The following is a 12,687-nucleotide window of genomic DNA, read 5'->3' on the forward strand; positions in this document are numbered from 1 at the left end:
ATGAACTATCACTTATTTGCTATTTCACTGGCTAACTTGTGTTTAGTTTTCAATGTGCCAATGTTTAAAAACAACATTAAACATTTCCTTGTGGAGGACTCCACAATGTCATGTTGTTTGGGGAGGAGGATAAAGGATATTGAGCCAAAAAAAACAAGATTCGGAATGCTTTTCAATTTTTAATGCGCAGAATCAAGACGAAGCGCCACATCCATTTTAATAGAGCTACACAGTTTTCAGATTAAACTAATCAAAGTACAGTAGCTAGTTTGATTACAAGGTCCAACGCACAACGTAATCAAAGTCCCTTTAGACGTTCCCCTCAGGTAATACTGATCGCTTGAATTCAGTCATGGGCACACATTTTGTCTGTGAATATCGAAACGTACACTATCTGCCCAGGTTCCCCCCGTGCCAGTATAGAGTGACGGTCATTTGATTTGAACATGACAATACAGGGCAAGCTGAGCAAATACATCTGTAAATACCGTGAGGTGCTTAAATTAATGAGTAATGTGAAAAATAGTCTTGTGTATATAATGTGTATATAAACACAGAGATTAAACTGAACCAGGAATCTAAAAGTACGATAGACTAATAATGCAAACCACAGCATGACAATGATTGCACAAAACATGTTGTCTGCACTTGTGTGATTTGTGTCCATGTCTTTCTCGTAGTTTTAGAAATTACATTATGTCGGTTCTGATTTTGATTGAGAGAAGTGTAACACTTGGCAAGTTCTTCTCTCTAAGGTGTACAAGCGAAGACCGTACTTTCCACTAATAACAGGTCACGTGTCCTTCGACTCGCGATAAAACTGAGACTAAAGACCGTAAATTATAGAAAATGAAATGTTTGCAGCCGTTTTTCAGTCGTACGTTTGGGCTTCAGCTTCATCACGAGTGATGTTATTTAATTCATTAACTGGCAGATAATCTCTCTACTGCGGTTCCGTCGCAGATTGAAGGAGCGACAGGCAGGTTCATACGACACGCCGAGCCCCTACGATGATACCCTTGGCCGAGAACTCCTTGATAACGTGACCAGTCACGCGGTGGGACGAGGAGCGGACATCAGTGTACGCTTGAAGGCAGGACATGGTAGGGATGGCCACGGCAGACGGACTCTCGCAGATCACGGAACGACTGCTTCTGCACCCGACGTCATCCCAGCGACTGCCCCTGGTACGCCACAAAAGAACACAGTTTTGACCTTGTCGACCTTTATTATCGGGTTGTGTCGGTGCCCAGTTGGTGTAGTAACACTCCTCGCCCCCTTCATCTGCACGTACTTGCCTTCCTCCTTCATTTCATTACAGCCGATCCACGGCCTCCCTTCGTTGACGTTCATTTTGAACATCTCCAAGATGAACTCATGTTCCCCCGGGGACTCCAGCAAGGTTAAGGCACCGCCCATCTCGACACAGATCTCCGAGGCTGCTTTCCAAGGCATTTTCCTCTCTAGACGAAGATAATATGACTGCTGGAATCGAACCCACTCTGGTGGGCATACTCGCTATTTTTTATCTTCTCACAAGGTGAGCCTTTTAACGAAAGGTTTCGCTGCAATCGAAATTTTTATGTATGAGCCAACGTTTGCGAGCACCAATCATTTTAACTACAACATAATGCCCTTTTCTGCGCACTTTTGAGCGACATCAAAAGAGACTCTCAATTAACCATGGGTATGAAGTGGCAGATTTAATATGTTGCCAAGGAGACTGTTTTTCCATACCGCGTTCCTAGTTTATGGGATAGATTCTTGAGCTTCGTTGAACGCTGAGATAAATTGGGGCAAAAGGGTCATCTTCTTTGTGCAATAAAACAAAATAATTTCAAGTAGCTGCAAGGAATAGGTAAAGGGCTCTAAAGGTTGTGACTAACAAAATAATGATTATGAAAATCAGTCGCCACAACTGCCAACTTTAATCTCCTATTCGTGATGTAAAGTATTTTTCTCCAATTTTAAATAGAGACGAGAATGGAATAATGCGCACAGTGCCCTGTATGTCAAAGTCACCGATATATCATCGCTATTATCTGTGCTTTCATTAGGCTTATCATTGGGCTCTATATGATGAAGAACTTATAAAAGTATAATGAATGCATAAATAATGCATCTGTAAAATAGAGCGAATATTCCCTACCCACATTTGACCGAATGGAGTGAGCCATAGCAAACCTCGAAACGTTTGAGCTTCCAATTGTTGTTGATTTTGGAAAATGGATTTCATTTTTATCTTCTGTTCCAGACTAAATTCCACGCCCATGGACGAAATGTCAATGCTTTTTTTGAATTCTGTTTTATTTAATTGTACTTAACTTCTAACGATAAAACACGTCTCGGATGTACGACCCATAAAGGGAGGTTATTAGATAATCATGGCAGATACTTTGTACGCAGTTCATGCAGCAGTCTGATTCCCAGGCAGATCCAAACTACACACGGAAAGACGTGTTGAGCTTGATAGTGGGCCCAGTCGTCTGTGCTTGTAGTAACATTTACACTACTGTTTTCTGTTACCCATAACTGTTTTTGATGATTCTCCTTGGTTCCAAGGAATGCCTATGGTGATGCGAAGCGACCATTACCATCTGCTTGCAGGCAGGACATCATCGGTGAGGGCACTGAAGCAGCGGAACGCTCACAGATAATTGATTTACTCCTACTACATACCGCGTCATCCCATCGACCGCCCTGAAAACGCCACAACTGAAGGCAGTTTTCACTGTGCTGACCTCCATCAGAAGGTTCTCCTGGTGCCCAGTTGGTGTAGCTACACTCCTGGCCTCCTGCACCCGCCTGCACGTATTTGCCTTCCTCCTTCATGTCGTTACAACCGATCCAAAGATTCCCTTCGTTGACGTTCATCGTGAACATCTCCCAGATGAACTCCTGCTCCGCAGGGGACTCCGGCACTGCTAAGGCACCGCCCATCTTGACACAGATCTCCGACGCGGCTTCCCAAGGCATTTCACTTCCAACAAGGAGATAGCAAGACGAGCTAAATCGAACCCACTCAGGTGGACATGTCTCTCCGTTGCAAAATATTACCGCGTGAAAAGGGAGAAAGAGCAAAGGAATAATTATCCTCATTATTTTTTTTCCGAGGAATCCAAATTTTGGCGGCGTTTCGGTGTTCTCCTTATCTGTACCACCACTCTCAGTGTCCAGAGCCTCACTGAAACACGAACTCCTAATTCAAACGGCGATCAGACATCACTTCTCTGCAGTTGCTTCCTAACGAGCACAGAATTTCCGGCCCGAATAGTTTAGCGTTTCAAGTATAAAATTGTTACCAAGACAACAACGACGTATCCAGCTTCTGGAATGGGGGGGGTTCAAAAGCGAATGGAGCTTCGGGCTCATTCAACATGATGTTGGGGGAGAAAAAAGTATAAAAACCTTTTTCACGGTCTCCTTGCTTTTATTTCGAGGTGTTTTTTCTAAGGGTTTTGGTACTAATACTTGATAAATGAAATACTTCCATTGATACTTTATTAACAATCCGTGGGGGGTGCATGTCGCCCCCTGTCCAACGCAGCAGATGTATTTAATGCGGAACAGAATATTGTAATCTGCAGGGGAAGCAGCAAGGTTTTGCAAGGGCGTCGTAAATTCCGAATAGTGAAATTTATTTTGCTGGTAACTGTATCCTTAAAACGTTGTGTACTGCAGAATAGGAAGTTGAATATTCATGCAATCGTTGGTGCTTGGTACAATCTGACAACAACATCAAATTTAATGCTGGCGCAGTTGCTTTTATTAGGCTGTGTGCCGCAAGTGTTCATGTGCAGTTATTGCCCTTATCGAACGCTTTCTTCTGGACTTATTTTGGTATAAATAAATAACCAAATGTTCATAAGATATTGTGTTTTATCAAGTTAAAGCTCTTTTGTTACGGAATTTTCACAACAGGGTTTTTCATGAGATCTCATGATTACTCGTTGGGATGAAACAGCGCATTTTGTTTTTCTTGAACTTGTTACTGTCCGGTGGTGGTCAACATGTTGCTGGCTAGTCTTTGCCAAATTCCTACAAAGACTTGGAAAATTGATGTTTTGAAGTGACAAAAAAATACAAACATGGCATGGATAATGGAAAAGTGCATCAAAATCTTACAAAAAATTATTTACGACGGCAAAATTAAATCTGATGTTAGTTATTTTTTCTATTTCCTGGTCACTGCGACAAGCTGTAGTTAATTGCAAAGAAAACACCACAAACATTGCTACGATATTACTGGCCCCACTTGTCCAGCTAAGCTGTAGGCAGTAATCAGGCAAATTTTGGAGTGTTTACTATTCTTCGTCTGACCGGGCAGCAATGATCATCGAGCACTTTGATGCGCCAGAGTTTCTGTATCTTTCCTCCACGGTATTATCTGGTTGTCAGATGGCTACGATTGATTTCTAACACTTCTGAATTATTCTTTTCCTTGTATGATCGACGACCAACCATAGTTTTAGCTTCCACTTGTGGGAGAAACACTACTGTGACGTCAAAAGAGCAGACCCTGTTTAAGGGAACAATTCAAAATTGTATACTGGACAGCTCTTTCGAGACCCTTGCAAGCCTTTTTTCATAGCACGCACCAAACACTACAGATGCAGTGGTGAAAGCTTATATCCCCCACCCAAGAAAGAAAAAAAGTCCGGATTCGTGCAAAGAATGGGCGACTTAAAACTACGTTACTCCCACTACTGTTGTTCTGAAAACGGGAAGCGTATGCTTTGAGCCATGAGATGAGTTTGATGCGTTGTCCAGAGTAACTGCTTATGAAAAACAGACTTTTCTGTGTCTTAAACCCTTCGCCAGGGTACACAGCTTTTGTTCCATTATTCAGTCAGCATTGGTGGAGTGAGGATACACACTCTCTTCATTGCCTTTGTCTTCCAAACGGTTGTTAAACGGAGTCTTGAACCTTGCACAAATTTATTGTATACTGAGTCAATTCGCCTTTGAATAGTATCCATTCATAGGATAATTAACTCAGGAGGGAATACAGTACGCTGGCGCAAGGTTCAAGATTGCTCGTATTGCAGTCGTGTTTGTGTGCTGTCACAGAAATCTAGTACACTATTTAAAATCAATTGTTTCTTGCAATCGATGAAATTGTTTCGAGTTAAAGATTGTAACAACGGCTACCGTGTGGAATTTTAGAAAGAGGCTTGATTTGGAACAGTTTCATTAACTGCTTAAATTACAGTCACTAATTTCGACATTTTGTTACATTGATACGCATATCAATGTTCACACAACGCTCACGAACTATTACGGAAATTTTCTTTTGTAAAATACAAACATTGGATTCTGATCGATAAGAAGTACTGATCGATACAAGTCTTTTGAACTCAGTTCGATTATTTCAGTTGTTTTTCCACTTCTTCGAATCACCCGGGGATTGTTCTTTACGGCATAAATTAAATGAAGATTCAAGTTACACTGTGGATGAATTTGAAAATTATTTGAGTGAATTGAGCTGGAAAATTAAAAGACAATTTAGAAAAATAGTGAAATAGTTTTTCGAGCAGTGAATTTACTCCATATAGACGGAATCTTTTTCTTTTTAGCGGTTGGTTTATTTAAGATATTCAATATTTAAAAATTGATATATTTGCAGCCGTTGTCCAGTCGTATGTTCTTAGCACCAGCTTCATGAATGTTATTCAACTGGCAGATGATCTCTCCACTGCTGTGCCTTCGCAGACTGAAGAAGCAACAGGCAGGCTCATACCACACGCCGAGCCACACGCAATGACACTCTTGGCCGAGGACTCCTTGGTGGCTGAGGTGACCAGTCAGGCAGTGGGATGAGGAGCGGCCGTCAGTTTACGCTTGTAGGCAGGACATGTGGATGGCAACGGCAGTAAAGACTCTCACAGAGCACGGAATGACTGCATCTGTGGCAGGGGCACTTTTCAGTTGTGTTTTATATAGAAGCGTTACCCTCAAAAGGTTTGTTGTTAATGTGACACCCCCATTATCTCGCATCATCCTTTCTGAGAGTTAAGTTGTGCCCTTTGTTTTTAGTTGGATAGTCCCCTTACATTGCATACAAGTTATGGCCAGGACACTTAACCCCCTGACCATGCCTTTTCCAAGTAGCCATTCAGTTTGCAGGCCGGCAGTGAAGTGAGAACACCGCGTGATTTTCTTGCTCCTTTTTAATCTGCAAATTCTGCCGTGAAAATCTGGTCTACTGTAGACGTGGTTGTTTAAGCTTCAGTGCTTTTGATTTGTGACTTTCCTTTTAAACACTATTGTCGGTCTTTTGTTTTCTTTTGTTTCTTTTTTTAGGATTCGCGTCTTTATTTGTTTCCTTTTGTTTTTCTTTTTTCTAATTTTATCGAAAATTACTTGATTTTTTCATCCATTTTCTTGTACTCTTACATCTTGGTCTATGATTTTGTTTAAATTAAGATGGTCTCGATCAGATTGGTCTAGGTTTTCAAATTCAAAGGCTCAGTCTGTTTGTGAATTCTTCAGATAAAACCAGGATAGAGTTTTTTTATTTGTTAGCGAAATAAGTTGGTTCATAGATTTTAGCAGTCTGATTACAGTCTAAGGAAATAAACAATTTTTAAAATTTGTTCGTGGAAATGTATACTCTGTTTGTAGTTTTATTGTTAGAGTAATCTCGCGATCCCTCCCTGAAATATTTTAGTTACTTTTGTTTTTGTTTCTGTATAGCGAGACCCCGGCATGTTTAAAAGTTGTTGTTCTTTTAATTGTTTTCCTTTATGGATCTCCAGCTATTTTTTCGAATTACACACCCAACGTCATCAAAGCGACCTTGGTAGGAACGCCACAACTGAAGGCAATTTTCAATGTGTCGACTTCTATCACTATCAGAGGTTTCTCCTGGTGCCCAGTTGGTGTAGTTACACTCCTGGTCCCCCTCACCCGCCCGCACGTACTTGCCTTCCTCCTTAATGTCGTTTCAGCCGTCCAAAGATCTCCTTAGTTGCAGTGGCGTAGCTATGAGATTTTACAAGTGGGGGCACAAAGGGGACATCAGCATCTTATGGGGGCACCAGCTTTCAGTGGTGTGGTTTTGGGGGGCAAGTTTTTGTTAGCCTTGTTTAATATCCATTCATCCGTTTTCGGTTTTTTTTTAATCAGTGGGGGACACCACCCCCGGCTACGCCAGTGCTTGGTTGACATTCTTCCTGAACATCTCCCAGATGAACTCGTGCTCCTCCAGGGACTCCGACACGGCTAAGGCACCGCCCATCTCAACACAGATCTCCGACGCGGCTTCCCAAGGCAAGTTGCTTCTCTAAAAGGAGATAGCATGAATCGCTGAACAGAATCCAACATATTTCCCAATTGCAAAATGTTACCACGTAAACCGCAAGAGAGAGGCAAGGGGTGATCATCATCATCGCTTTTCCCCCAGGAATCAAAAGTTTTTCAATGTCTTCTCCTTAGCTTTCTACATCTCGTTATCCTTACGGTAATGAGACGTCACAATAGCTCAAGTGCTATCCCTAAACTACATCAATGACGAGCGCAGAATTACCAACGAACAATTAATTTTGTCTTTATGTTAAGGATGTCACCAAGATAATTGTTCATAATCTATTCATGCACTTCCTTAACAAGCAGTGGCATTCGGTTTCAACAAAATTACAGGGGTACGGCACCACGAGGACACTCATTAGTGAAAATATTCGCCACAGTTTGTAGTAAATGAAAGTTTTCTCATAACCATTAACGGCAGTGATGGGCGCGCTCATAACCAACAAGTTTTATAGTCAGTTTAATTACTACACGCTTCGATTTAGTCGTTTCTTAATGTACTAAAGGGATAAAATTTGTGCTTGGCCCGAATCGACCTTGGCAATTTCCCCTGCCGAACTCTCGGGAAATTAACAGTGTCTATTACACGCACTGAAACTAACGAAAGTATGATGACCGGTAGTCTACTATTCTCAGAATTAGGGCTGTTTGCCGTAAGTTTACAAAACTGGCTACTTTGGGGTAAGTAATTTACTGCAGCTATCATTTTATTGGCTTGCTTCAAGTTTTGAATACACTTCGAGAAAAATCGGGAAAAACTTCATTTTTTTTATTTTCCAATTGGTCTTTCACAAAATAATTTAGTCAAAAGATCCACTCATTATCCCAGGTTAGGCACTTTCGATTCATTTTGTGTTAGTCACGTGACCCATTTCCTGTGAATCACATGACCTAATTTGATCCCAGGAGTGTATCACTGCACGGACAATTTATGACTCACCTCGATGAGAAAGATAAAATCGATGAACAATGCATACATTGATAGAAAAGGATGGTGAAATGGAATGAAATGGCGAAATCCCCGCATCAGACAATGGCGTAATCGAATAGTGAAAATACAAAACGAATAACGTAGAGCAGAATCAAATGGTGAAAAGGGTGAATAGAATACCAAAGTTGTTGAATGGAAAGGTGACATGTAAGGAGTGAGCGGTGAAACTGCCAATTGAAACAGTGAAATTGCCGAATGGGATGGCAACATTACTGAATGAAAATGATTAAGTCGCCGAACAAAATGATGAAATCGACGAGTGGAACGGCGATGACTGTAGAACGAAATGGTGAAATTAACGAAACCGTTTGTAGCAGTATCGGGTACTAGCTAGTCGCCCACCCTAATGTTGCATACGTATCCCAGCATGCATCACTCACATCATGGCCGCTCCCATGTCCGTATGTGGACACATGCATGTCAGTTTAGAAATTAAGCTCTTGTTACTCGACTTAACCTGAGTCAACAACATTCTTTATGGTGTCATTAAAATACACCATGGCCACTTTCGGCAATATTGGCGAGTTTTGTGACAAGAACGAGACACGGAAAATGTACACTGATCGTCTCGGCGAATATTTTGCGGCAAACACAGGGCATGTTTGTTTTCACCATCTGGATCAGTTGGCGCTATTCATTAGGTGTCAGCGAACTAGCAACAAATCACTGATCGCGATCCAGATCTGCGTGAAACGAACTGGCCCACTATCACGGACGCGGCACGCAAAAGAGTATAGAGAACGTCTTTGTAACATGCATTTTTCGACTTTTCTACGTTTCTGCTACCTCAAAGGCAGGATGAACATTTTATTGTAATCCATTTTTCCACTTTTCTGCTACTACAAAAGCAGTTTTACTGTCTCTTTTTTTGCTGGCGGCCGAAAAGTGCGGCCATCTGCTTTTTTACCTGTCAAACATGCAGGAAAGTGGATTGAATGTGACAACCGTGAATTCAATTTTTCTGCTTTTGTGATACTGGAGAAGCAGATTTTACATATGTGGCCATTTCCGTTCTGGGGGAGTGAAGGCGTAGAAACCAATACTTAATCTTTCTGGGGACCAATCCCATACGGCAGTATCAGTGTCCTTGTGAGGCAGAGAAAACGGCATCTTGAAGGAAATACAATTTTACGACTATCATTCAATAGACACATAAGCTTGCATGGGCCAAGGAAAACGTGAATCTTTCATTACTAACATTAGTTGGACTGTAGTTGTTGGTTTATACGTATTTAATCCCCAATATAGCCCCCCCCCCATCCAGTCACTGTGTTTTAACGTAACGAGCATTTCAGGAAAAGCACGGTGTCTGTCTATATGTTGCGCAAAAACAGTTGGAATCAGGGTCTGGGTGATAGACTTGTGAAGTTGCACGGGGGGGGGACATATTTCTCAGGGGAGGACAAATCTACTGTTTGGCAGGGGGACAAAATCCCCACGGACATTTTTACCGGGGTGCGATCCGGTAAAAGTGTCCGGGGACACATTTATTAGGGGGGACAGTTTAATCGTTTATACCGGCAGCTCACAGGTTGCAGGCCAGTGAATAGGCTTCCACAGCCAACAGTGATAAATACCCGAACTTCAAAAAATCAGGAAAATTACTCACGAGTTTCTCGGGCGTTCGACACGCACATCAAATTAAAGCCCAGTTAATTATTTTTCATTTTCTTTTCAAATTTCCATTCATTAACCGATGACTTTTGAAGATTTTTATCTCCACGGAACCTCACCCCTAAAATGCAGTCGTGAAGCCCCTCACCAGTTTGTTTGAAATATTGATGCCTACACTTCTCGAAAAATAGCCAGGTTTCAGGCACCGATTTCTTCCAAATCTCAATCAAACGAAACTAGTATTCTCTTTGCCTGCCTAAGCCTGTCTTTTCTGCATATCTTCAAGTTGATGGGCCACAATTGCTCTTTTTCATAGAGAATTTGAGTGCGTACAAATTGTGATTAGGCCCGCACAAGCAGTTTTCGGTCAAGTATTTACTGGCCTGAAGGGTGAACCACTACAAATAAATTCCCACAGACAGCAGTGACAAATCCCCATACTTCAAAAATATTTTAAAAATACTCAAAATACACAATAAACTCTCACAGGTATTCAGACTGCACAGAAAATGATGTTTCACATGTCCTCTTTCATTTTCCTTTCAATCTTTAGTTTGTTGACCAATGACTTTTTGAGAAATTCTCACCCAAAGCAGACCACCCCTAAAACGAAGGAAATTTCACTGCCAGGGAAAGTAGCTATTTTGAAAATGCATCCCTCTGCAAAATGGCTCAAATAGTGCCACTTTCGGACCCGATTGCATCCGAATTGCTGACAATTGGAAGCCCTGAGTCCGGCCCAGAGGTTCAGTACCACATTTCTTCAATTCCCCAGTTCCATGCCTCTCAGGACCCTCTAATATAGAATATTTTGATTCTATAACCTTTATTAAGGAGCTCAGCGGACATATTTCTGGCCTTTTTGCAAGGGGGCACCCTGCAGGCCTTTCGAGGGTGCACTGAACCGATTCGAGCTCCATTGAAAATAGTGTAAAATCAACCAAGGTTGGAGCCCCATGGCAGACAACCGAAGTCCCTGAGGCCTCTCAAACAAAAAGCAATGTGCTGTTTGGTCCTTCAGATTTCATTTTTGATTTTCAATTTTTAGTAGGTTAACCAATGAATTTTTGAATTATCCGCCAAAAACAAACTCCCCCCACCACAAAAGTCAATGTTTCCAAGTCTTCTAAGCGGCCATTTTTCAAATGACATCCCTCATCTTCCTGGGGCTCTTCTAAAAATATTTCAATCACATTTTTGACTGATTTTCCCCTAGATGGGTGCCCCTGAATCTACAGATATGATCCCGGTCCATAATGACACAATCCCACCATTTCTTGGCCCAAATAGACCCCTCTTTTCGAAAGAATCTGTGGAGGTCCCTTTTTGTGCGCCGCGTCCTGGTGGACAATTTTCTTTGAATTGGGGCACTGCACCCTTTATTCGTATAACCCTTGTAAGGCGCCCTCATTTGATAAGCCTTTATTGTACAACGTAGTCCGACTTGACTGATAAGGCCAATCGGACTCCCGTCTGTAATATGTAGTGCAGTTATTCACAATTGCATTTGAACGATATCATCTCTCATGATGTATACGGAATTTTCACCGAAGTAGTCAGACTTGTAGACTCGTTCATTTTAATGCAGGTGTGAACGACGTAAAAACAAGTCCAGAAATATGATTGGCTGCTACCACTTCTAGTAGATGAGCCCATTCGCTGTGTACAAACGGTTGTCAGATTCTTCAAGTCGGGATTTCTTATCTTAACTCATAGTAATAAGTGGACACAAGAGGGCGCGAAGTATGTACCGGCACGCGATCTCGATATGTATCCAAAGCATGAATGAAGTCGTCACAGATATCTCGACTTGAATCAAGTCTAACCAGAGAATGACTGAAAACAGTACAGAACAATGACAAGAATTAACGTTACTTCCGAGTTTATTTTCCTCTTTCTGGTTGTTGTGGTGATGTGTCGAATTTCTTAATTAACACACCGGCTTTAGAAATAAGGACGCATAAGATTTACGGACGTGAAATTGGCTTCTTTAAAAGGGTACAAGTGTTGAAAAATTTAGTTACGAAATTTTTAGACCTGTTTTCTGCCTTTTATAGGACTCCCTCCCGATTAACGAAGTACGATCAGGGAGTCCACCTGGTCTAAACTGGAAATAAAATGTAATTAATATACATTACATTACTGCAGAATTTGACATCAGAACGGCCTGCTTTTTTTTTTTTTTTTTTTTTGTTGCTTGACCCTCATTTTTCAGTGCTACTGAATAAATTTTGGTTGTAAAGTAGGAACAGTTCTTCACCATCCTTAATTTTTTACTCACTGTCACAAAAAAGTTCCGGAATTATTTAACAGCCCGTCTCCCTAGTCAAAAGGTGTGTGGGGTAGTCATGTAGCCTATCTCTCCAGGATTTACGCCCATGCTCCCCACTGTTTTCAAAGTTAACAAAATAACCACCTTTTTAAAAAATTACATTAAAATTGAAGCATTTCGATGGTTGTTGTAGCCTGAGCAAAAATACATAGCATAGACCCTTTTGAGTTGACTTTAGGCGCCTTTCCATGCTCCCCACGTATTTTCAAAGATAACAAAATAACAAACTTTAAAAAACAAATAATTAGAATTGAAGCAATTCGATGACTGTTATAGCCTGAGCAAAAATACACAGCATGGACCCTTTTGAGTTGACTTTAGGCGCCTTTCCATAAGGTCAAACAAAAAAGTAGCTGTGTTTCCAGTTACCCAACCTAACCTAGAAAATCACGCGGAACCTATATCTTTTTATTCGACAAATCAATAAAATATAAAAACTTAT

General features: G+C 41.3%; 1 protein-coding gene and 2 pseudogenes across 1 annotated transcript; all 3 read right to left on the reverse strand.

Moving 5' to 3' along the window:
• Positions 1–159: 159 nt before the first annotated feature.
• On the reverse strand, positions 160–2,600 carry LOC147797150 (uncharacterized; annotated as a pseudogene).
• LOC147797151 (salivary C-type lectin 2-like) lies at positions 2,569–2,976 on the reverse strand. The gene has a single exon (XM_087144319.1). The coding sequence runs from the start codon at positions 2,974–2,976 to the stop codon at positions 2,569–2,571; it is 408 nt and encodes a 135-aa protein (XP_087000445.1).
• A 2,628-nt stretch (positions 2,977–5,604) lies between these two features.
• LOC147797152 (uncharacterized) lies at positions 5,605–8,287 on the reverse strand (annotated as a pseudogene).
• Positions 8,288–12,687: the final 4,400 nt, after the last annotated feature.

This window comes from Acanthaster planci, linkage group LG12 (genome assembly GCF_054643075.1).
Source record: "Acanthaster planci isolate LZ-2023a linkage group LG12, COTS_SCS, whole genome shotgun sequence".
Lineage (NCBI taxonomy): Eukaryota > Metazoa > Echinodermata > Asteroidea > Valvatida > Acanthasteridae > Acanthaster > Acanthaster planci.

What these genes read in the sequence shown, in the direction of transcription:
- LOC147797151 (XM_087144319.1), bottom strand. Translation starts at nt 2,976, where the DNA reads ATGCCTTGGGAAGCCGCGTCGGAGATCTGTGTCAAGATGGGCGGTGCC.